Consider the following 25846-nt stretch of genomic DNA (forward strand, 5'->3'; position numbering starts at 1 on the left):
ACACACACACACACACACACACACACACATTAACATCTCAGAACCTAGCTTCAAATTTACATCAGTGAGATATACACTCTTTTCCCTTTTATCTTTTTGTGCTGGTACTGTTTAATATATATTAATATTGTTTAATATATATATTTTTTCATTCCACTGGAAGTCCTGAAAGTCCACCATCCCTTGACCCAATGGTATGACTTTTAAAGGAGCCAGGAAAAGGCATGTGTATATTTATTGCTGCTGTTATTTCAACCTTACTTACATTTCTGCTCCTTATTGGTTCCTGTGGGTTTAAGTGGCATCTGCAGTCACTTGTCTAATACCCTACCGACCTCCTTTGTACATACTCGGTAAATGTATATTTCTGTTGCAGCTATAACAATACATCATACACGGTTTTATATAATTGCTCTTTTTAATTAAGAAGAAAAATATGCATTTACCATCCTAGCCATATGTTAGTTAGTACTTTACAAGTATTCTGGCCTTTTTCGTGTGTATTTGTGTTATCTGTTATCAGCACTTTCTGTTGCCTTTCTGTGGGGGTTGCTGTTAGTAGCAAACTGTTTATTCACTTCTGAAGAATGTTTTGCAGTGCACAGGATGTTTTTCTTTCTGCCCTCTCTGAATCTGTTGTTCTACCTGTTTGGTTTCTGATGAGAAGTAAACTCTTACCTCATTGGATTTTCTCTGTAAAAGGGAAATTGTGGGTCTCTTAATCCCATCTACTGTTTCTTGCTCTTTCTGATGCACACATTACTGTTTTAAGGTACATTTGGGTGCTATCACCCCTTTCTTACCCCAAAATCCTGCTATGTAGCCCACATGGCCTAAAACTCTTGATCCTGTGGTTGCTGCCTACCATGCTGCTCAGCTTGGCCTTGATTTCTTTGAACATCTTTCTTGCTTCTCTGCCTCTCTCCTCTTCTGACACTCTGGTCCCATGACCCATGATATGCTAACTGCTGGTCAACAGTTTTCTGAGGCTGTTTCTCTTTTTTTCTGTTCTTCAGACAATACACTTCCTCCTTACATATGTTTTTGTTTTCTCCTTTGCAGGTTCAGATCTAACAACTTCCACTTGCAGTCAGTGTTTGAGTTTAGTTATTGAGCTTCTCTATGCCAGGCTGTGCTTTACAGACTGGCCTCCTTACTAAAGTTCAGGTTTTCATGAGTAGGCACTTGTTCATTGACTATACAGTCTTTGAATATAGTGGCAACAGGTCCACTGAGCTGCTCACTGTCATGCCTGATGAGGGTCTCTCTAAGTATTCTCACTGTTTGTAGGTCACAAAAGAAGACAAGTCCTTCCAGAATATCATGCGTTGTTACAGGACTCAGCCACAGGCCCGGAGCCAGGTAACCATGTCTTTTCTCAGGGCTGAAAGTAAAGCTTAAGTCTGTGATGAATTAAACAAACAAACAAAAAATTAGCTATAGTTTGTTCTGTGCCTTTTCCCCACAGGAGTCATAAGTAGGAATCTAAGGGGATTGGCTATTTTCATTTTTTACATTGCTGGCATACAATTTCATTCAAGTTATTTAAAGTCCTCTTCCTTCAAAGGCAATGATGTGAAATATTTATTTTTATGTATGTACTGTATTACCTGCATGTATATCTGCACCACATGGGTGTCTGGTGCCCCCAGAAGCTAGAAGAGGGCATTGGAGCCTAAGGAATTTAAGTTATAGACTGTTATGAGTCATCATGTGGGTGCTGGGAATCAAACCTGGGTCCTCTAGAAGAGCAGTCAGTGCTTTTAACCACTGAGCCATCTCTCCATCCCATGAGATATTTCTTCCTTTCTTTCCCTCTTTCTTTCTTTCTTTTTTAATTTATATGACTCCACTGTAGCTATCTTCAGACACACCAGAAGAGGGCATCAGGTCCTATTACAGGTGGTTGTGAGCTGTGTGGTTGCTGGGAATTGAACTCAAGACCTCTGGAAGAGCAATCAGTGCTCTTAACCATTGACCCATCTCTCCAGCCCCCTATGACATATTTCTTAATTCAGAGAATCGTGAACTTGATACAAATTTAGAAGTTAACGATTTTTATGTCACCTTTTAGTCTGGTTTAATAAAGCACAGTAATAAGCTAAGACAACGAATGATGAAGTCGATTTTTACTTTTCATTTAACGTTGTCTTACTGTCCTTTATTAAAGCAGATTAAAGGTGACATAAAAATCAGTCACTGAAAACCAAGAATGTTGTCAAACCTTTGTTTTAGGTAGCACTTGGAATTTGAAGTGAGATAGGCTCTAGGTCCCAGTTGTTAGTGAATGAATACTTTCTGACCTAGATCACAAAGCTATTGCTATTGTTGAAACAACTTAGGTAGTTCTGGTTGGCCTAGTAGTCACTGTGTAGATCAGGCTTGGCTTGAACTCACTGCCTCAGCCTCCCAAGTATTGGTACTACTAAATTCTAGAGAATCAGAGTAACTATTTATTGCTTTTAACAAGTAGTGTAAGCAGACATATAAAAGTTCTTGTTTTTCTTTTTTCTTTTTTTTTTTTTTTTTTTTTTTTTTTTTGGTCTTTCGAGACAGGGTTTCTTTTCTTTTTTTTTTAAATTAATTAATTTATTTATTATCATACATAAGTACACTATAGCTGTCCTCAGACACCCCAGAAGAGGGCATCAGATCTCATTATGGGTGGTTGTGAGCCACCATGTGGTTGCTGGGATTTGAACTCAGGACCTTTGGAAGAGTAGTCGGTGCTGTTACCCACTGAGCCATGTCATCAGCCCCCTCGAGACAGGGTTTCTCTGTGTAGCCCTGGCTATCCTAGAACTCACTCTGAAGACCAGGCTGGCCTCAACTCAGAAATCCGCCTGCTTCTGCCTCCCAAGTGCTGGGATTGTGTTTTTCTTTCTTTTTTGAGATAGCAGCCCAAACTGGCCTTGACCTCACAACACTCTTCCCTTAGCCTTCTGAGTCCCGGAATCACAGACATGCCCAATGCCTAACTTGGTTGTTGCTCCTAACATTTCCTGAAGACAACTATTACTGTGTGGATTTTTGTGAGAACCAAGTACCATATGTTCAGGTCCTACCACCTAGTAAATATTCAATAAGTGCTAGTTAGCACCTCCTTCTCACTGTCTTTTTAAAGGTATACAGAAGTGTCTTGATAAAAGGGAAAAGAAGAAATTCCGGAAGCAATGAGAGCAGAAGCCATCAGAATTCTCCAACAGAACTAAATACAGACAGAGGTAAAGAAGATGGGTCTTTATGAACATCTATTTTTAGGACAAGAAGACTAATATAATATAGAAGTGGTTTATTCCCAAACAACTTGTTGAAATAAACTACATTTAGAGGCCAGGTCTTTATTCCAGTGCTTTGAGACACATAGAGAATACCATGTTTCAGATAGGAATTTCCAGCCTTTATTCCAGGAAGAGCTTGCCTGTCAATTAGACCTGTGCTATATAAATGTCATTCCTAGTTGTTGACCTAAACCTGTTAGTACAAAGTTCAGGTTCAAGAAACGTCTATGGAGCTTACTAATATAAACCACTCAGTTAGCCTAGCTACGGTTAGAATACAATAGACTTAGTATTTTGAGCTTTGCTCCTTGGTATGAAGAACAAAGCTCAAGATCCAGGAGTCGCGGTCCATGCTTGTGATCTCATTCCTTCCATGCCTAAGGCAGGAGGATTATGAACTCCAGACCTGCCTGGACTATAAAGTGAGACTGTCTCTCATTGGATAAGAATCACCACCAGCACCAAGGGCTGAGGAGCTAGGCCAGTCAGTACAGTATGTACTACACAAGGATGTGGACTCGTTTGATCCCTAGCCTCTACATAAAAAGTGAGGCAAGCACTTGCAACTGTAGGTCTGGGAAGGCAGAGATGGGGTTGGGGGGGACACTAAGGTGTGCTAGCTGGCCACCTAGTGTAGTTGATGTGCCTCAGGTCCCATTGAGAGACCTTGTCTTAAAAAACAAGGTGGACAGCTCCCAAGAAATGGTACCCAAGGTTGGCCTGTGGCCTCCATACAGATGTGTATCTTCATACACATGAATGACACACACCAAACCCTGCAGAATCAAGGTGCCTGCTTATTGCCACTGATGACGAGTGCATGCATATGGCTCTCTCCTCCTTTTCCTAGTGGTGTCTTTTTTCAAATAATCCAGTCCAGCACCCTTTGTTCTTTCTCTTGGCTGCAGCCAGTAGAGATTCCAGTCCAGTTATGAGGTCCAACAGCACCTTACCAGTTCCACAGCCCAGCAGTGCCCCTCCTACACCAACTCCACTCACAGGTGCCAACAGTGACATTGAAGAGGAGGAAAGAGGAGACCTCATTCAGTTCTACAACAACATCTACAGGAAACAAATCCAAACGTTTGCCATGAAGTACTCACAGGCCAACTTGCAGGTCAGTAGGCCAGGGGTATCTGAGTGCTGCTTCTACTCGCAAGCGGCAGGAATCATTTGGAGTTTTCCATCATAAACTAGATTTACAAGTAATTCTTTAACTAAATAAAACTAAAGAAAGTGTCCAATACAAGTACCCTTGCACTGATCAACTAAATTTTCTCTGTATGTTTGTCACCTCATATATTAAAGGAGAATAGTTTATCTGACTGTTGTGAGGATTAAATGATGTAATGTATAAAAATGCTTAACATAGGGGCTGAACTAAACACCTGCAAGTGTTACTGTTGCTGTGAGTCTCTGTAGTGTCTTTGGTTGTTGCTGATCCATCACTGTTCAGCTTTCAAAATGCTTCCAGCTTACTGTGCCTCTTCATTCAATTGATGACTTTTAATCCAACCTGGCTAAGACAGCTTATTCTCAGAATTACCTGTTTTGTTTTCAACAGACGGACACTCCTCCCCTCTCTCCCTATCCGTTTGTAAGAACAGGATCCCCTCGCCGAGTACAGTTATCCCAAAGTCATCCCATTTACATTTCCCCACATAAAAATGAAGCAATGCTTTCTCCTCGAGAGAAGATCTTTTACTACTTCAGCAACAGCCCATCAAAGGTAAGACTACATAAATGGAGTTAACTAGCTCTAAATGCTTAGCAGGCTGGGCCTAGCTCCTGTGGGTGTACGCACTTCCTGCCGCAGTGCAACTGCCAGGCATCAGAAAGCTTAAGGCATGCTGGGCAGAGCCCAGGATCTGCTGGGCTTTGAGCACATCAGGGTTGGAAATAAAATAGAGGAACTATGTTTGTCTTGCTTCCTTTCCAATCTGCACATTTTGAACACTGAGTTTTCTTTCATTAGTAAAATTTTATTTTTCTGCTTCTGTTCAGAATAAAACTGTGGACTCTTAAACTGGTTACCAAGTTCTGTTTCTGCAGCAGTCACTTTCTCTGTCTTTTGGAAAAATGGAAAGCTCTGTGTTAGACATATGTGGTAGCATCTGTTTCAGTCTGAGAGCAGGAAAACTTGAGGCTTAATGATGAAGAGCTATATAGTTCCTGAGATGTGGAAGTACATCCAAGAAGCAGAGAAGAGGGAAAAAGTGATGCCCTTAAGGCAAAGGCCATCTCACTAGGAATAATGCAGACTCAGATGGGGACGGAGGAAGCTGTGGCAAGCCAAATGCACCATGTGCCTTTTTTGACTGGGTTGTGCTTGGGGAACCATGTGACACGGGCTAGGGCTGGGACTTAGTGTGGTGCCTACAATGATGACACTGGAGGATACCAGAGTATTTGGCGTGCTGCTGCTCATTGCTGACTGAGCTGTCTCCCCAACCCTCTTTCTTACCGCTTTGATTCTTGTACCCCCTTACCACTACAATCCATTTTGGAATGTATTTGATTAAAATTGCAAGTTTTATAAGAAATACTGTCCCAAGTTTAGGAAATCTCATCCCTCTGCAATTGTTTTTGGGATCACTTGCTGACAATCTGTTTGTAGGTTTTACAAACAACCCCATTAAGATCATCTAAAATTAGATGTAAAAAACTTATGCAATTGCTTCAAATGTGAAGAGACACTTTAAAGGTGACAATCCTGCTGGATGGTGGAGGCACACACCTTTAATCCCAGCACTCATGGGGCAGAGGCAGGCAGATCTCTGAGTTTAAGGCCATCCTGGTCTACAATGAGTTTCAAAATGGCAAATATCTGGTCGTTGATGAATAAAATCTGTATGTATGTGACCAAAAGGTGAAGTGCTAGCGCACGCTCCTGTGTGGGCGACCCTGTAGACACAACAGTGAGTGGGGTTAGCTAGCACATGCTCCTGTGTGGGTGACCCCCGTAGATACAAGAGTGAGTGGGGTTAGCTATCAAAGACTGCACTTGATGTACGTAGGTTAGATGCACACAATGAGCAGATAGACAGAGGCAGGAAGCAGATCAGCGGTCGCTTGGGAGAAAAGGAAGCATTTCTGCTAGTGGAAAAGATTTCTTTGAGAGCAATAAGGTTGAATGTAACATGCAGCTATCACTGGGGTCACACTTTAAATGGTGAGCTGTATGGTATGTCAATTTTATCTCAATAAAGCTGTTGTAAAGACTGCTCTTGCAGATGACCCAGGTTCAGTTCTCAGCTAGGAGGAAACTCAGTGAACACTTGGGCTTCACAGAAGAGGGAAATTTGGGGAAAAGGAAATGCATTATATTTTTGTAAAGGTTATACAACACCTAAGATTGTCCTCTGTCCACATAGCACTTACATGTAGATTTGATGGAAAGAGTCTCAATAGATGACAACTGAAACCAAGGAAAACTATCACAAAGCAAACAGTATGGATCTATAGCCAGCTTAATAAAGTCACAGAACAAGGAGAAAAGAAAATCATCCAACGTCACAATCAGTTCTCACAGTGCTCCTGTAAGAGCACGTTCAGTGGAGCAAACAGTGCTAAATAACTGTTTCTAATATTAAGCAACTAGGAAGAAATAATAACCAGTGTGGGACTAGCCATGATAGATATACTCTGAAATACCATATAGCTGTTAAAGAGATGAGGCAGAGCCACATATGCTGATACAGCTGCAAACTCTTAGCAACCCTCCAATTCACAGACATACTCCCATAATATACGATCTCTAAAAAAACAAAACCCACCTCACTAATGCATATTTCTAAGAATAAGATAAGCCCTAGAAAAAAGGCAGAGGATACACTCAAACCAGCCAGATACTTAGCGTGGAGCAATAGCACTAGGTATCCCTGGGGACTGGTGAGAAGCAGCAAGTGTGGGGTGGGCTGGTGACATGGCTTAGAACCAGCATAGTGGAAGGAAGAAACCGTAGTATCCAGAGACACAATAAATAATAAAGAGGTTAGGTTTATTATATTCCTTGAGGGAATTCTAGGCTGAGACCATGAGGGTCAGAGGGTAAAGGCACTTGCCTCACACACTGGTGACTTCCGTTTAGTATCTAGCACCTATGTAAAGAGAAGAGAACTCCATCTGCCCTCCACATGTACAACTTGGCATAGACCCCCCCACACACAAAGTAAAGATCTATTTGAACTGTGAAAACATACCCATATCATGTAAGTGCACTGTGAAGAAAACATATATACCGTTATATACATAACAGATTTATCTTCAAAGTGTACTTTATGAATGTGCTATGTGTTATATGTACATTGAAGAGAAACAATTCATGGTTTATGTAGCATTTAATCAACTCCTGTGGTCAGTGAGCCAGCTAAGGAAAACTCAGATAGCAGTGTGGGCTAGACTTCTTTTAGGAAGGCACGAGTGAGAAGAGAAAGGATGAAGGAAGCCTCTTTTTAGGATAGTTACATTTTTGAAACTACATATGCTGGCAAACCCACTGAAATGAACTGAAAACTTCGTAAGTTGATGTCAGAGTAAAAAACTGAACTGATGGGCTAGAGTGGATTGGTAATGTCTACCCAGCATGCCCTAGGCCCTGGTTTAATTCCCAGAACCACAAAAAGATAAAAATAATTAATCTGCCTAGGATATACTATTCTCTTGACTCTAGGTTTCATGTAACCCAGGCTAGTCTCAATTTTGTTGTGTAGCTGAGGATGGCCTTAAACTTCTGCTCCTTCTGCCTCCATCTCTGGAGTGCTGGTATTCCAGGTGTGTACCACTATGCTAGCTGTGCAGTGCTGGGAATAGAATCTATGGCTTTTTGCATGCTAAGCTAAAGCATTCTACCAATTTATGGTCTTGGCCTTAGGGTATGCGTTTTAAAATCTGGGGGGATGAGAAGTGAGCAGAATTGTGGAAGCGGGGAAATGTGAGGATTCACTATTCCTGTTTACCACTCTGAAATTCCTTAAACTATGTGTATTTTAATATTCTCAATATCCTTCCCCCCCCAAGACAGGGTTCCTCTGTGTTGCTCTGAATGTCTTGGAACTCTCTCTCTCTCTCTGTAGACCAGGCTGGCCTTGAACTCACAGATCTGCCTTCCACGTGCTGGGATTAACGCTGTGCACCACTCTCCGCCCCCTCAGTATCTTTGTAAAATAAGAAACATGAACAAAAACTCAGCCAACAAGGCACCTGAAGAAGACAGTGTCTAGGCAGACTCTGGGGTCCTGGAACAATGCTGCTGACATAGTCTGCCAGTGCCTTTTTCCACTGGGCTAGTCACTGAAGCCACGGAACATGGCAAATAACCTTACTTACTAACTTCTCAGTTCTCCAGAGAACATTTAACCAGTGCATAAGCTGCTAATGCTGTACCAGTAACGAATGTCCTGAGGACTAAAACTTAGTTCTCTAGTGAGATTGTGGTTGAGGATGACTGCTAGAAACAAGTTGCTCACGCATACTATCTCAGCTACTGAGGACACAGAGGTAGCCAAATCACAAAGTCAAGTCTTGCTTGGGCTGTAGAGGTAAAAGCTAGCCTGGCTAACATCTACGGCTATCTCAGAATGAAAAAGAAACTTGCCATAATCCCAGCACACATGAGGCTGATGTAAGTGACGCTGTGACTCTGAGGCCACCTAGAGCTACAAAGTATGTTACAGGCTGGAATGGGCTACAGTGACGCACTGTCTCAAAACAAAAGGGTGGAGAGATATAGCTTAAGACAAGGTCTTGCTCTATATAACTCCAGCTGACCTGGGCCTCAATCTGTAGAGAGGTTAACTTCAAACCTACCACAGTCCTCTTGCTTCTGCCTCCCAAGTAGTGAGCCCATAGGAGTGAGCCACTGAACTGCCAAGCCATGCTGTATTTTAGCTTGTGTGGAACTGTAGAAATGGCTCAATGACTGAAGGCACTTGTCACAAAAAACCTATATAAAGGTAAAAACTGACTCCACAGAGTTTTCCTCTAATTTCCACACGTGTGCACACATATTGACCTCCATACATGCACACACAAATCCTGACCTGTATGCACGCATGCACACACGCTGACCTCCATTTTTGTGCACATCTCAAAGTGGATGTATGATTAAACATGTGTAATTGAGGCTGGGCAGTGGTGGTGCACGCCTTTAATCCCAGCACTTGGGAGGCAGAGGCAGGAGGATTTCTGAGTTCGAGGCCAGCCTAGTCTACAGAGTGAGTTCCAGGACAGCCAGGGCTACATGGAGAAACCCTGTCTCAAAAAAACGAAACAAACCAAAAACTAAAAAAAAAACCATGCATAATTGTGATACTATAGGACTATCCTTTACAACATGCTGAACACATGTATTATAGATATATATCACAATCACCAAGAAAGTTTGTTAGAATGGAAATGCTCTGTCCAACCCAGGTCACCAGTGTCCTGTCAGAATCTGCTCAGGGTTTCTTTTTACAATGGTGTTCAAATGCTTACATTTTAAATTTCTGGCTCTTTAACTTCCTAGTGAGCATTTTCAAGTTTTTCTAACTCTTGTTTTTCTTACCATAGAGACTAAGAGAGATTAACAGTATGATACGGACAGGAGAGACTCCAACTAAAAAGAGAGGGATTCTCTTGGATGATGGAAGTGAATCACCTGCAAAAAGAATCTGCCCAGAAAATCATTCTGCTCTGTTCCGTCGTCTCCAAGATGTAGCTAATGACCGAGGTTCACACTGAAGCTGTTGTCCAGGAGGGAGCTGTCTTCATGTGAACTGGTTAGCAGGACTTAATTCATGCAGGATTACAGTCCCTTGCTCCTTAATCCAGCAACTGATTAGCGTCTCTGACTCGGTGGGGCAAGAAATGCCTGTTCTCCCAGCACCCAAGGAGGTGGTAGAGGGTAAGAGGACCAGGAGTTTAAGGCCAACCTGGGCTACATAGCAATGTTAAGGCCAACTTGGACTACATGTAATCCTTACTCAAAAACAAAAAACGGGAGGGACATTTTGGTAAGAGATGAGACTTATTCCAGTATCCTTAGAATATTTTTTCATCCCAGTTGGTTCTTCCTCCACTTAGTGTGCTTACCTTCGGCACTGCTCAGAATCCAAACCTGGGTTGTTGTTTTTTTAACTCTGGTAAACTTTTACAAGTACTACAGAAAGCAAATCTTTGGAGGCTTTTGCAGGTAGGCCCCAGGAGAAGAACTGTATTTAAATTCATTTCTGCTTGCATATGGTTAGGTCCAACCATGTGTTTTAGGATGAAAACACCTGAGATGTTTACAGACAGAAGAGAGGGGATGGCCCCGACCTGGAAGTGTCCAGGCCTTGGCCTAAAGCTCCTGACCCCTTCCCCAGTAGGTACGGTACAGTGTGAAAGTGGTGCAATGTCTGAATGAACCTGTGTAATTGGTGGCACTTTAGGGCTGTAAGATGCATAGCATTGTGACCCAGATTTTACTGTATATTTATGATGGCACTTTCTACAGTGTGAACGTTAGTAGGTACAAGCCTTCTAGGCTTAGGCTAAATAGCTAATATTTTCTTTAATGCTTTTCTTAAAGGACTGCTGATACAGCTACATGTTCTGGCCACGTGTAAAACTCTCCCATTTGTGGTAGTGGCACTACATAGGGATCATTTAGCTAAATAAAGATTTTTAAATCAAGTTGAACTGAGAGTATTTGAAAAATTATGACCCCTTCCTTTTGGAAGTAGTTTTCCCAAAGAAACTATCTTTGAGGGTATTCCTGGAAGTTAAAAAAAATAGGTTGGAGAATTTAGGTTTTTATTAGTACATAGTACCATTTATACAAATTAGAAAATTATTTAACAGCTATTGATTATCTACACATATCTTTATTAATCATTGTCAAGTCATTTTTTTAAGTTGGATTAATAATCCTAAGGAGAAAATTCAATTGTAAATTGGATCATGTTAAACCAAGTTACTAGGTAACTTCATGCTGCCCTAAAGCACCCAGCTGAGAACCTCCAGCCTCGCACTGCCCCCTAGAGGAGTGCCGTGCAGAGCACTTAGAAAACCTTAGTACCGCTACTGTAATTTTGTATGAAAATATGTGTATTTTTCAATAAAGCACTTATAAATTAGTTTCTGTTTAGTTATATTGAAAAGGAGCATTACTTTCCTGCATAAATGACAATCAATCATTTATTGGTTTATTTCATCTCCACTAACACATCGGTCATTCACCATTTAAATACCTGACTTCATCAGAAACCGTTTGAACACTTTTTTCTTCTTCCTGCCATAAAAATACAGTAATTTACCTTTAAAAAAAAAAAAATCTATGAACAAGCATCCAGGTTCTGCCTACTTTCCTAATGCTTCTGAGAGAGATGTTTACAGCAGGTCAGCAGGCTGAAGCTGGGAAGCCAGTCTTCTACTTGAAAGTGCTGCACTCTGGAGTCTTTGTCTACACCCTTCTTCATGGCCTAACATATATACAGCTGAAACTACCAACTCCAAGCTATTACACAGTACTCATTTCTCTCTGTTCTGTTAGTTTAAGTAAACACAACTTACCTCTAACATATTCAGAAAAATACTTAAGCCTCAAGGTCCCCAATAATTTGGAGTACTGAACTAGATCCACCCTGACACTTCCGACAGAAGTAACGCTTTACTTAATGAGAGGTCTCCATAACCTGCTGTTAGAACCTACGCATACACAACACTGATAGCCAGTCACTGTTCACGAAGTTTACTCTTCAGGCAGTCCTTTGCCGTTAGTCAGCTTTAACTAGGCCAGAGTCCAGCAGGAAAGTGCATGGTGCACCAGATCCACCATCTCTTAGGTTGCTACAGCTTTCTCTTCTTTACTGAAAGGTTGCACTGAGCCAGGCTTTACCCATGACAGGCCAGCAACATGAACACTTTTATTGTGCTGTTCGTCAGGCTTCTTCTAGGCACAATCAAAAACAGACATTAAAAAAAAAAAAAAGGACTGATGAGTAAGCTCAGAACCATACTGACTTGTTTCCCCAAGCTGTATGTAATGGTGGCCTCCAGTGCAAACAGTTAAAGCAGGACAGCCATATCAAAAATGGTTATGTACTTACTTTCTGAGTCAGCATCTTTTCTCTGGCCTCATCATGTACAGAAGGGTTCCATGGAGAAAAGCTTGAAGGGCAAAAAATATTAAAAATAGTTTAAAGCGCCAGGCAGTGGTGGCGCACGGCTTTAATCCCAGCACTTGGGAGGCAGAGGCAGGTGGATTTCTGAGTTTGAGGCCAGCCTGGTCTACAGAGTGAGTTCCTGGACAGCCAGGGCTACACAGAGAAACCCTGTCTCAAAACACCAGAAAAAAAAAAAGTTTATAGTTTTCTAAACATGTACAGCATACATTTTTCAATAATTAAGATAATAATTCTAATAATACTTAAGGAAAAAAATTTTTAGGGTTTCTCTGTGTAACGCAGGCTGTGCCTTAAACTCAGGCCTGCCTCTACCTCTCAAATGCTGAGATTAGGTGTGCACTTCCGCCCCATATCCCTGGCTATCTTTAATCAGCTGCTACCATGTATACTGATGTTATCTGATAATTACCGCTTATAAAGAGACCCATCCCTGTAAACCTCATACCACCCCTGAAATATTATTTAAAGATGAAGAAAACAAAGTAGAGCGAAACCAAGTAATAGCTTTGGATTACCAAGGCCTAAGTACAGAGCCAAGCGGAGCCTAAGCATCACCACCCATGTCCACAAAAGCTACAGGGGCCTCCATTCTTACACGGTCTCTCCAACTCATCAGTTATAATGTAAGGGTGGACTTAGTTCAGTACAAGTATCTTTCTGAACATGTTAGAGGTAAGTTCTGTTTACTTATAACAGAGCAGAGAGAAACGAGTTTGAAGTTGGTGGTTTGAGCTCTCCTTATGATGGGCCATGAAGAAGGGTGGAGAGCAGCTCACACTGCCATCTGATAACTCCTCACATGCAAAGATGGAAAAGCACTTCAGAAATTCTCAGGAAGCCAGAGTCACTAAATATATCATCATTCCTGATGGTGTGTAAGCCACGCAAAGCTTTTGGTTTAAGGTCAAGAGCCCGAGTGGCATTAGGAGTTGAGCTGACGAAAATGGAAAGCTCCAGGCTAACACATGCTCCTCTACAGCCTTATTCTGAGCTCATCTGGAAAATGGAAATATAAAGGGCACAGCACTTACCTAATGGCGTAGGGGTCTTCTATCTTCGGCTGGTCAAACAGACGAGCAGTACATACTTTAACACTGTCGACCACTTTACTTTTAAAAAGCTGAATGTCTTTTTCATACCTGTGTTAAAAGTTTTAAAATTTTACCAATTTATCTTAAATATCAAATAAATTTATCTTAAATACTAAGTTTATCCTGAGTAATAAAGTAAAGGTCACATACAGCACTGCGGCCTCTGGGTTTAGGGGGCTCGTTGTGTCGATCTTGTAGAAGACTCTCCTTGCATACATTAACACCTGCCATATATGATTATGGTTCCGCCTGCAGGGAGACCAGTGTGATTACTGTGGCTTGTTCCCATGGCCATGCTACTACAAGAAACACTGATACACTAACCTCCACTTTGCAAATGCTCTTTTTACATCCAGCTCACCCGAGGTGGGATCAACTAGTGGGTGAAAGACGGGAATATCAAACAGCAAGCGCTGTAGGGAAAGAGAGACTTCAGTGAGTGACAGCAATCAGGCCGTTAACTGTAACCATTTTCCCATACAGCAATCTTATAGTGGGGTAGATCCCACTCTCCTCTGAAGCGTGGTCATTAGCAGCCATACAGTGAGTGGTGCAGCATGCCCCCAACCTCACGCTCACAACCTGAGCAGGAAAAGGGTGAAGCTGCAGGCAGGGGAGCATGACCAGGGCTAACAAAGCACCAACCCCACTGCTGATTGTGGGAGACATATATTTGAGGAGACTGAGGTCATTACGAGATTTACGGCCAGGAGAAGAATCAGGAAATCTGGGAGTCCTGCTTTCCCCTCAGTGAGTGAAGCCCTGCACAGTCTCAGCTGCAGTCCTACTTACTGGACAGTCGCCATCTGGATAGTTATCAGGAATATACACGGTAAACTTGAATACGCCATCTTGATATAGCCCGTGCCGTATGAATATTACGCCAAACCACACTGCAGGAGAATATAAACATGCTAAAGTCCATCTGTGTCAGAGGACTCCATGTGATGAAATGAAAGTCAAAGCCACATCTTACCTAATGCAGAGCGATAAGATGGCTGGACGTAGACTCCTGGCAGCTTCTGCTTCACGACCAATGTACTAAAACAAGAGCGGTAGAATAATTAGCTTGTGCAGATGCCAGTGGCTCGTATAAGTCAGGCCATCCCACATTTTCTGAGACAAGGAAGGCAGCATGCCTCAAGTGGCAGCTGGTGCCCAAACTATACAAATGGATTCATTCTAGTCCTGCACCTGAATGTCTCCTAGACCAACACCCTCTTACTTCTAAAACAATCCACAGAGAAACTCAAACCAATACAGAGTTACAGATTCAAGAAGGCCAAGAATCAAGTTTTACTCTAGAAACAAATCATTTTGGATATTAAAACTGAGGTAAACGAGCTGATGTGGTAGCCCGTACATGTAGTCGCAGCATTTGGGGGCAGAACAGGTAGATCTCTGTAAGTTAAGTCCAGAGTCAAAGTCTATACACAGTGAGACCCTGTCTCAAAAACAAACACACATACACACATAACAACAACAACAAAAACCCACAATACAATTGAGTTAAATATATTTATAAAATTATTGCTTTTATCATTATAAACTAAGGAGTTCACACATTCAAAAATTTAGCTTTTTACTATTAAAAATGTGGTATTTTCTTTTTGGGCTTTCTGGGCATACTATACTTGTACTACTAAGTTAAAAGCAAACTGTTTTTCTTTTTTTTTTTCATTTTATTTGTTTTCTTAAGGTATGTGAGTACACTGTCACTCTCTTCAGACACACCAGAAGAGGGCATCAGATCCCATTACAGATGGTTGTGAGCCGCCATGTGGTTGCGGGGATTTGAACTCAGGACCTCTGGAAGAGCAGTCAGTGCTCTTAACCGCTGAGCCATGTCTCCAGCCTGCAAACTGTTTTTCAACTGCAATCCTAAGTACTAACTAAGTCTAGAGTTACCATCACTTAGCTGTCCTTGGGAGTTCACCTCACTGGGTCACGTGGCAAGACAGGCTTTAGGTGTAGTGTTGCTTGTGGAGGTGGGTATCACTTTTGAGCTTCCAAACAATCCTGACCTCAGTCTTCTTCTAGTAGAGGTGAATGCTGATGCAAGGCAAGACCAAGTATCATGGCAGAAAGATACTACTGTTTTGTCTAGAACCCAGTTACACACTGGCCACCATTTTGGTTGGTCCCCAGTGATCTGACACTGAAAAGGACAGTACTGACCAAGGTACTCTAAACACATTTACATGCAAATCCTAAAATGTATGGGGAAATAGTTTATGGGGCTTTTTAAAGTATTTTATTTTATTTTTTTGAGACAGGGTTTTTCTGTTAGCCCTAGTTGTCCTGGAACTTACTTTTAACCAGGCTGGCCTCTGTCTCTGCCTCTCAAGTACTGGAACTACAGTTGTGTGCTGCCACACCTGCTAAGATTTACTTTTATGTGGGCATTTTGCCTGCCATGTAAGTAAAGGCATCATGTGAGTCCTTCATCCCCACGGAGGCCAGAAAGGGACATCAGATCCTCGGGAACAATAGTAGCAAATGGCTGTGAGCTACCATGTGGGCACTGGAAACTGAGCTGCAGTTGTCTGCAAGTGTCAAGTGCTCTTAGATGCTGAGCCATCTCTCTAGCCTAAGCCTTGTTTATTACCTAAGTGCCTCACATTTATTTCTCAGCCCTAAGTTACTTGTGTGCCCCAGGCTGACGTTGAATGCATGATAGACCCTACTGCAACCATGACAGGTAGATCATCACCTTCCAAGTCCCTGAGATTTAGAGTAGAGAACCATGGCTAGCAGACAGAGCTATCTATAGAGACAATGTTTGTCAGAAAAGGCAGTTTTGTATTTAATATAGCAGCTCTCAGTCACAATAGGAGCCTGTTCACCTCACTGCTCAGCCTCAAGACACAAGGCAGCCATTATAGAGTGAAGAGAGCACTGCTACACTACACTGAGGCCTCATTCCCTCTGACCAGTACAGCATCAGTACCCTAGGAGGAGTAATCAAGAAAATAACTGAACTATAGAGAAACTTAAAGATTATAGAAACTAAGAATTCCCCAGTATTCTGTTTTTTTAACGAATGATCCAAATTACACGGTAATTGAACCCTTCTCTGTGTTGAGCAGTGTATCATCACTCCTGGCATGCTGCACAGTGCACAGTCCCTGTCCTCTTAGCCTCACTGCAAAGGTAGGCTTGTGACAAATCATGCAGGCCAACCTTCCACTCCTGAGAAGGGACCTCTGAGGGTTGTACCAAGTAAGTCTTCTAATTACAGACCTTCTGACATATAAAATAACAACACAGAATTCTAAGTGTTTTTCTGAGGGCTCGCCAAGACAGCTCAAGGGGTAAAAGTACCTGCTCCCAAACCACGATGACCTGGGTTTAATTCCTGGGACCCACATGGTAAAAGAAGTAACTACAAGATGTCCTCTAACCCACCTGTGCCATGGGCTCCCACCTCCCACCAAATACACACACTAGATAAAATGTAATTTAAAGGAAAACTGTTAAGCACTCTTAAGTTCTCTCTTCCAAGTCAATGTTTCTAGTTCCCTCACCTGTTCCCTGACTCTTCCCTACTGAAACTCCTCCTATCTGTCAGGGTGTTTCTGATAATGTGGGAGCCAACATGGAGCCCATACTCCCCAATGGGTGTGACCCAAGAGGCTGCTACCCAGCCCCTGCCCACTGACTCCAGAAAGCTCTTCCAGTGAAATGCCTCACAGAAGGGAAGGCTGAAGCTAAGCCACAGGGTTCCTAATCAATTGTGTGTTCTCAAAAGTCCTATACTGTTCTCCAAAGTGGAGCAAGCTGTGAACAAGTCTGAGTTGTAAGATTAATTCACCAGTCTATCAGGAGACATGACTTCATTCTTAACTTTCAGGGATACCATTCATAACTGACCAGTCATCCGTGAAGGACTCACAATTCTGCAAGAAGCGAATATTCCAGGTAGAAGGGTCCGTAAGAGGCATGGGTGCCATTTGTTGACTGTGCTGCTGGGGCAGGAGATGTAGGCTTCGATATGGGCAGAGCATTTTTGGGAATAGAAGGTAGCTGTTTTTTGGGTGCACTTCGTGGAGGACTGGTTTTCACATCCCCTGCTAATGTCTTCTCTTCACCTTCAGCTCGCTGTTCAAGATGAAATTGTGAGAGCATTTATGGCAACTCTGAAAACAGAGCACACTGTTAGCTCCATCCTAGCTTCTAAGTTAGAGTTACTGTTTACATAGAAATTCTCATACCATGATTAAGATGCCTTCAAATCCCTTGAGAAGGCAGGTCATAGAAGGAGCAAACAAGACTAAACAAGACTAAATCAGTAAAAACCCCATTAGCTGCATCCCATAAGAACAATGCAGTCAAGCCTTTCATGAGCAATTGAAGCAGGAAAGCCATTAACAAGACCAGATACGATAGTACATGCAGATGCTATAGAAAGTTGGGCTGTGGAGTTCAAACTAAGTAGGACAGATGGCTGAAATCAGTGGCCCCAGTGTGAGCATTGGGATAGCAACAGGAAAGCAGAGCTATTATCTCACTTGCTTAGGTCACATCTGATCCTACTGTTGCCACACCTGCGACTCCAGCATATACTGCTAGCCTTAGTCAGAGAGCTCAGAATGACCAGAAAACTAGGATCTCACTGGTGCTTCCCAACCCTGAGTACAACAAAGGCTATTTTGTTTGTTATATAAAAACTCTATTATATGCATAGGGAAAAAGGTAATAATGTTGTTGACCTACAGGTGGAACTGAACTTTTAAATTACTACTTGTATATTTTAAGCTTTCCTAAGAGGAAAATGTATTTTTTTCCTTAGATTTTTGTAATTATATTATTTCTTTGAAGCCATGGCACACATACAGAAGTCAAGGGACAAATTCAAACTTGGCAACAAGTGCCTTTGTCCGGTAAGCTGTTTTGCCAGCCCACATATCTGTGTGTGCATGTATATATACATATATATAATTTTAAAACTGCATGATAGCTCAGACTTATAATCCCAACACTCAGTAGGCTAAGGCAAGAAGCTTGCTATTTGGGGCAACCTAGACAACAGAATACCAGGCTATCCTTTGATATACAGTAAGACTTGACTCTAAAAAGTAAAGAAAGACATTTTAAATTTAATTCTCCCAACTCTTAGTTGACTTGACAGAAGTTTCAGTAGAGAAAGGTTCAGAATGTGTCACAAATTTCATCCTGCATAATACAATCTAGATGAAATGATCTTAGCATAACAGTAATCATCAGAACTTCTGGTGTGAGCTCTCAGCCGAAGAAACCCAACTTAATGAACAGAGTGATTTCTCAAAAAGAAAACCAGGAAATTTTTTGCTAACATTTACAGGTGGCTTTGCTATAGATGGCTGGCCTCCATGTCAACCAGAGTTGCTTTTGGTGACTGTACCTACTTTGCGCACAGAGCCTGCAGACATGCTCCACAAAGGGTTCATAACGTGTACTCCACACAAAGAACTTCAGTGCAGTGTCATCAAACTCTTCTGTCCTCAGCAATCACGCTGCCTTGAAACAAATGGGAGAAATGCAAATATACCAACACCAACAGTTAGGACAGAGCCTGACACCCTGGGCACACCATGCCAAGCAGTCCCCAAGTTAAGAGGGCTGGGAATAGCATCAGAGCTCTCAGAAGAGCTCTTCTCCAAACCCTTCCACTGCAGACGCTAAATACTTCTCACAACAAAAGAGTGTACACAGCCAAGCACACTAAGCCCTGTACTTGAGAGGATGAGGCAGGAGGATGCAGAGTTTTAGGCCAGTCTGGATTACATAGTGATACCTGCTGACACAAAAACAAGCAAACAAAATCATCATCTAAGTCCCAGGTTCCTGACCAGCATTTAGAATAGGCAAGGTCAAGAGTCAGCTTTGCTTTACAATGCAGCCATCGCTCCTATAGCACTAAATGGCTCCTACAGGCACCTAACAAATGGGAAGTCAGTATGCACTCTAACACCTACACTCATGCTCTATCATCACCGTGAGTGACTAGGAATGTCCTGAATGACCTGTCTCAAGCATAAGACTAATAGCCAATGCAGTAAGAAAAAACAGGAGCCAGGTGATAGTGTTGCACTCCTTTAATCTCAACAGATGGATCTCTGAGTTCAAGGCCGGCCTAGCCTATAGACTGAGTTTCAGAACAGCCAAGGCTACACAGAGAAACCCTGTCTCTAGAAAAAAAGGGGAAAAAACTGAGTATACATGTATCAGAAAAGGGGGGCAGAGTCCTGTCCCTACTACCCCAAGAAACTGCCCTTTAAAGAAAAGAATACAAAACAAAAACTCACTATGTGGTCTAGGTTAGTCAGGAATTCAGGACACAGCCCAGGCTGGTTTCAAACTCCCAATCTTCCCGCCTCTGCCTTAAACTACAGGGAATACAGGTAACAGGCATACCTAGCAAAAGGAGGTTTGTAAAGTACTAAAAATACAGTAAAAAATTCTATAGTATTTGGTACCTGAGAAATTTTTTTAAAAATATTTATGTATTATTATATGAAAGTACATTGTAGCTGTCTTCAGGCACCCCAGAAGTGGGCATGAGATGTCATTACGGATGGTTGTGAGCCACCATGTAGTTGCTAGGACTTGAACTCAGGACCTTCACAAGAGAAGTCAGTGCTCTTAACCACTGAGCCATCTCGCCAGCCCCAAACCTGAGGAATTTCAAATGTGTACATCCATGCAGGCAGGGTTCAAAGGAGAGAACCTTCAGGTAGTGGATAAGAAATCAGGTTTCAAAGATCACAAGGTCAGTGGGTGACTTAGTAAATATACAAAGACACAAAATTAGCCAGCCCAGCTGTAAGACACTCTCTTCAAAGTCGACGGAGTTTAAAGGGAATGCTTATTTGTATCCCTGAAAAGCTGAAGGTGAAAAGGGTCAACACTCACATTTCTAAGAAGCAATGTTATACCAGTATCTCTCACCAGCAGTGGCTTGTGTGCACACAGCACCCATGGGTGGGTACCAGCCAATGCCTAGAACTGCTGCCATGCTTTCCAGGAGACAGTGTCACCCAGCAATTAAACCAGAGGACAGGGATCCCACTTCTCCCACTAACTTGCTGACTTGCAGCCAGGTAAGACTTTGCAAACCTACTTTTAAAGGTGGCTGACACAATAGTATACCAAAAAATCAGGGAGGGGTATGTTCCTGTCTGGCTCAAATGAAAACCATATATTTTTCTTCAGGATTAGTAACCCACTGCCTAGACACACACGTTTTCTCGAGGTTGTTCTTCACCTCTTGAGAGGCGTGGCATTTCTTGATTGTAAATGTACTGGCATTGGGTATCTTTCACGTCTTTTGCCTTTAAAAATTCAGTGCATGGCCCTCAGTTCCTCCAAAGGGTACCATGTACCAAACATTGAAACGATATTTTTAACTAAATGATTCCAATAGTAACATAAGCACAAGGAACTGTAGCCAACTTTTCAGAAACTACAGTTTGCTAGATGAGCAATCTACCATAAGCATAGAATGACATCGTCCAATAGTAATGACAAATGTAAGGAAAACAGGCTCCAACCATCCTTATTCCCAGAAAATACCACCAGACTTCCTGCTCCTCTGACTCTTAAGAAAAAAGAAAAAAGAAAAAAGAAAAAAAAAAGATTGCGTGCATTTACACTGCACAACTGAGCGAAGTAAGCATCTTCACCTATGCGACGGTGAGTAATACCACAGAGGGCCAAAAGAGACCTAGCTACCATCGTTCTTCTGTGTCACACAGCTAACATAGGCACTAACTAATGTATCACCCCAAAAAGGGTTTACGAAATCCCACATTAAGAGGCCACCAGACAGGACCGAGGAAAAATAAACAGCTCGGGCCTCGGACAGCCCGGCTGGGCAGCTAGCTGGGCCGGGCACCCTCGCCCGGGGCACAATCCCGTTTCGGAGCACGTAGAGAATCTGGACAAACCTGTCCCGAGGTGATGCAAGGCTGCTGCCCGGCCCTAGCCTTGAAGCTAGTTGGAAGCCGGCTGGGCCCGCGAGTCTGCAGCTGAGGCCGGGAGCCTGGAGCTTCATGTCAGCCCCTCGCCAGACTGACGGGACCCAGTGCGGGAGGCGCAGCCGGACCGAAGCACCCCCGAACCCGCCTCCCTCTTCCTCCGAGGAGGTGCAGCAGGTGCCTGCAGCGCACAGGTGCGGCCCCGCCCCCGTGTCCCCGCGCGGCCGCCGTCGCCCCGGTCCCTAGCGCACCACAGGGAACCGAAGGCCGGGCCGCGGACCCAAACCCGCGACCCTCACGACTCGGTAGTCACCAGCCCAGAGGTAGGAACGCTTACCTGGATGCCCTCAGTGCGGAGCGCTAGGGGCCGAGCGCCACCACGGGCCAACAGCATCTCCGGCTGTAGTGCAGCCCGGCCCCTGCGGCTCCTCTCCCGCAGAGCCCCGCCCCGCCCTGCTCTCAGCGGGACACGCCCTGGATACGCCCCAGCCTGGGTGCTTCCCCTCGGACGCCCGTGCCGAATGGCTCTCTTGCCGTCCATCAAGGACGTAGTTCCGGGAGGTGCTGGGGGTCGGCTCTCCGTCCTGCCAATCAAGTTAGCGCCACTCGGGTGGGGCCGCACTCGTACCTCCCCTTACGTAACAGCGCCCAGGACGAGCTGTCAGTCAAAGAAGCTTCAATCCCTGGGGAGGATGGGACGGAAACAAACAGGCACCCGGCCGGCTATTGGACGTGGCGTCTGTCAGTCACCATGGATACCCGCCTAGAGGTTTATGCGGCAGCCACTGTAGCCAGTCTCTAGCAGTGATTGCTGGTAGCTCTTGGCTCCTCAAAGCGCTTACTGGTATCCTGGCCTGGACTCTGAGCCACTGGCTGGAGAGTGAAGTCTGCAGCTCCCTGGTGGGAGGGATGGGATTTATTAATAAACTTGCTTAGGAGACAAGAAGTGACACAAAGTAGAATTTAGCTAAGTTAGTGCTACCTTTAAAATAAATCCAAGGTTATCAGGCTTGTTAGAAATAATTCTGTAAATGTTTGTTCCCAAACCGGGCAGTACGCCTTTAATCCCAGCACTTGAGAGGCAGAGGCAGAGGCAGGCGGATTTCTGAGTTCGAGGCCAGCCAGCTATACAGAGAAACCCTATCTCGAAAGAAAACAAAAAACAAAAACAAGCCATGTTTGTTCCCGGGGATTGACCTGCATTAGGTTCCATTCCCATAACCCAAAAAGACAACCCTGACTTACAGCCAGCCGTTGGCCATATCAAAGAACCTGTTTCTAACAGACAGACAAACATCCTTAAGTCCTGGCCTGACGTAAAGCCCCGTGTCTCCTCTGGAGAAAAGCATAATTCTGCCCAGTGGGCAAGATGACCCTCGGTAACAACTATTATCGAACAACACTGATGTACTTAAGAAATAATTCTGGCAATATTTTGTCGTGTAAATCTTTCATCTGCCCAAATGGCCAGACTTGCAGCCTACAGTCTGTTTATACTGGGGCCTGCATCCCTTAGTCCTTACTTGTTACTTGTCTGGCGTACCCCGCCCCTACCCTAATTCCTCCCCCCCTCCCCGCCCCCAGCTGTGCTGACCTTCTCCTCAGACGCCCTTCCCTGTGTAACTCAGCCATTTTGGTTACCTGGTCCTTTCAGTTTGCCCCTTACTCTCTTGGCCAGTCTCTTAGCCCAAGCTGCCTCTCTTGGTTGGTGGCTTCCCCTCTAGCTCTCCTCAGGTGGCCCAGCTCAGTCTGGAGATGTTCATTCTCCCTGATAGCCTCTGACTGTGTGCTCCCTTTTACCTATAATAAACTTTGCTCTTCACCATACGTAACAGCAATCGCTTCCCTTCCTCTTTTTTTTTTTTTTTTTTTTTTTTTTTTTTTTTTTTTTTTATGTCTTTTTGTCATTCGAGAGGCAGGTTCCTCTTTGGCCATTAGCCAGAGCCCAAAGCACACTATTATTAAATAGCTTTTCTACGCTTTTCCAGAGTGTAGAGAATGGAATCTCCCAGGAGGACACACTTCTGCTTCAGGAGATATACCCATTTCTACATCGGTGATTAGGGGGTTAGAGGGGAACTTGCCTCTAGTCAGCAATAGGAGCCCCCCCTCCATCTGTCAGGGGCTTGAGAACCAGGAAGCCACAGTGTCACAAAGGTCTCTAGCACAGAAGTTGGAGGCCCGCTCCCACATAGTCCTTGCATGTTGCTCTCACTTTGACCCGAAACACTTGTGACCTTTTGCTGCTCAAATGCCTCCCACTGGGTACATTTCATGCTCCATAAAACCCAACAGCCCTTGGCTTTTAAGACATCCTTTTCTGGCCTCCTCCTTCCTGGTCTAGCCCAATTCGGTAAAGGCTGCCATTGGCCTTAATGCCTCCAAACCTGTAGTGGGACAGCTAATTCACTACACAGTATTGAACAATCCTAGCCATCCTCCCCTGGGCTCCCCTCCCCGTTTTTCTAGACACAACATTTAGGTCTTCTTCTATCACCTCACTTGGTGCCTTCCACTTGGAGAACACTTCCCTGAGAAGTTTACTTCCTCCATTTCGGTGGCGTCTAAGGTGCTGGTAAATGACTTACTAAATGGCAGGGAGTCAAACTCCTGATGGCAATCCCAAAGATTAGTTCTAAACTTCAACTTCCTCCCCAAGCTGAAAACAGGCCCAGCTGCTTCCTCTAAAGTCCGTTTGGAGACATTCAGGAATGTTCCAATCCCATTAGTACTAGTTTTAAAATAAAAGGCAAGAGAGCTGGAAATCCTTTTCTCTGGCCACAGAAAATCTCCTTTGGAATGTCTTCAGCCCAGTTTCTGGCTGGGTCCCCATTCTCTGCTGAGAGTGCCTCTGATTTCTGGCTTCCCTAAGTCAATGATCATGGAGAGTTGACACATAAAGATTCCTCAGGGCAGATCTCTCCACTGAGTTTGTTTCATGCATGTACCCAACTACCCATCTCACATTGGATACCCTAGATACACAGCCCCAATGCTGAGGGGCTTATTCCTGTATATGATGAATAACTACCGACTCCAGCTACTTTACAAATAGCAAGGAGGGGGTCCCATATTCTGAGGTGGGCACTAAGAAATAGTACTGCATGTCTCATGGTGTGGCTAGTAAGAAAATGGTTGCTTGCAGCTGAGAAGGTCCCAAGGTCTAGCCAGAGTCAAGCTGCCACAATTATGGGCAAAGCTATTGATTTACCTTGTTCCCCTGGACTTTAGGGACTATGCGGCCAGGGTTCAGAATGTACCACTTTCTGTGGAGAGCGGACCCCAGGGGCACCAGAGGCCAGGAGAAGACAACTGTACAAGTTTAATGACAAGAGATAGAGAATTGAATGCATTCTGGAGTATCGAAGGGTTAAAGTGGAGAAAATTGAGCCACGGATTAGATATGGGTTAAGAGCTTCAAAAAGCAAGCATCATCGTGGAGTGATGATCTAGGTGTTTGGGCTGAGTTACTGCCTGGCTGGTCAGACTATTGTGCCACGAAGTATTCGTGAACCCCAAAAGGCCAACAAGGAGCCATTTCTGATGGAATCACATCAGGGTCTCTTTGTTGCAAACTCGAGTTTGGGCTTACTCACCGCTGTCCTACAGGACGACTTCGTGAAGCAGCCTAGAAGTCTCACTGGGACAAGGTTTTATAGGACATGGAAGTGAGAGGGGGTCCAGCCTGGCAAGCCTCTGAGTATCTATTGCAAGCCAACAGGTGGATGCTCTGAAGCCAGACTGTATACAATCATGGACGGTCTGAAAGTACTTCTGAAACAATCAGACTAGTCTTTGACTAAGTAGCTAGAGAGTAACTCTGGCCAAGGACAAGTGGTGGGCTCCTTCCTGGTACTTGGTGCAGCTTGGGTTCAGCTGCAGGCCAAGTTCTCAGGCCTCTTACTACTCCTCCTCTCCCTCCTCCTCCTTTTCTTTTAAGATGGAGGCCAGTTCCAAGATGGAATAGGTTTGGCCTCTTGTTCTCCCCTTTCTCTGGTAACTAGAAGGCCCAACCACGGGACTTCCTGAAGCTCACAGGCTTTATTCTGGAGGGACTGGTGGTGACTTTTCATCACCATAAGTTTGATAATCCCATGTCTGTCTTTCACAAACTGGTCCAAAGGGAGCCAGTTTCTCAGGGGCCAAAGATGAGAAGCAAAAGTAAAATGAGCAGGGGGCCCAGTGGGGTAGATATCAGGGTGGTCAGCCATGGAGAGCTGTTGAAGCATGAGTTGAACCAGCCTTGTGCCTGTTCTCTTTGGTTTTCTCTTGGCTAGGCCTTCTCTAACTTTGGCCATTGACTCACTGACCAGTTTGGAGTGGTCGACATAAAATCAGCATTCTTCTCTGAGGGCTTCACATAGCCT

At 43.8% G+C, this 25846-nt stretch overlaps 2 protein-coding genes across 7 annotated transcripts in view; one reads left to right on the forward strand and one right to left on the reverse strand.

The window, feature by feature from the left end:
* The window catches only part of Rbl2 (RB transcriptional corepressor like 2), a 52621-nt gene extending 41243 nt beyond the window's left edge, over positions 1-11378 (forward strand). Inside the window, exons 18-22 of the mRNA XM_031340830.1 lie at positions 1291-1362; positions 3125-3224; positions 4190-4398; positions 4846-5010; positions 9834-11378. Of these exons, the coding sequence (XP_031196690.1) occupies positions 1291-1362; positions 3125-3224; positions 4190-4398; positions 4846-5010; positions 9834-10004 (717 nt within the window). The 3' untranslated portion in view covers positions 10005-11378. The remainder of the gene's footprint in view (positions 1-1290; positions 1363-3124; positions 3225-4189; positions 4399-4845; positions 5011-9833) is intronic.
* Positions 11041-21944, reverse strand: Aktip (AKT interacting protein). 6 transcript variants are annotated; one of them, XM_031340834.1, is made up of 10 exons: positions 21817-21944; positions 18909-19016; positions 17417-17622; positions 14498-14562; positions 14314-14414; positions 13846-13934; positions 13672-13770; positions 13462-13569; positions 12353-12413; positions 11041-12192 (listed from the first exon to the last, which is right to left on the reverse strand). In XM_031340834.1, the coding sequence occupies exons 2-10, from the start codon at positions 18948-18950 to the stop codon at positions 12085-12087; spliced, it is 879 nt and encodes a 292-aa protein (XP_031196694.1). In that variant the 5' UTR covers positions 18951-19016; positions 21817-21944; the 3' UTR covers positions 11041-12084. The 6 variants fall into 6 exon arrangements, with proteins under 6 accessions (XP_031196694.1, XP_031196692.1, XP_031196693.1 ...); XM_031340832.1 differs by having other exon boundaries at positions 11041-12195; XM_031340833.1 differs by having other exon boundaries at positions 18909-19020.
* Positions 21945-25846: the final 3902 nt, after the last annotated feature.

Source organism: Mastomys coucha, unplaced genomic scaffold (genome assembly GCF_008632895.1).
Source record: "Mastomys coucha isolate ucsf_1 unplaced genomic scaffold, UCSF_Mcou_1 pScaffold22, whole genome shotgun sequence".
NCBI classification, from domain to species: Eukaryota; Metazoa; Chordata; class Mammalia; order Rodentia; family Muridae; genus Mastomys; species Mastomys coucha.

Bases quoted from the DNA above. Each gene is read 5' to 3' on its own strand.
- Aktip (XM_031340832.1), bottom strand. From the start codon at position 18,950: ATGAACCCTTTGTGGAGCATGTCTGCAGGCTCTGTGCGCAAA. The intron at 13,935-14,313 runs GTAAGTAGGACT...CTTTCCCTACAG, and splicing joins ATCCAGATGGCGACTGTCCA to CGCTTGCTGTTTGATATTCC. The intron at 13,771-13,845 runs GTTAGTGTATCA...GTCTCCCTGCAG, and splicing joins AGAGCATTTGCAAAGTGGAG to GCGGAACCATAATCATATAT.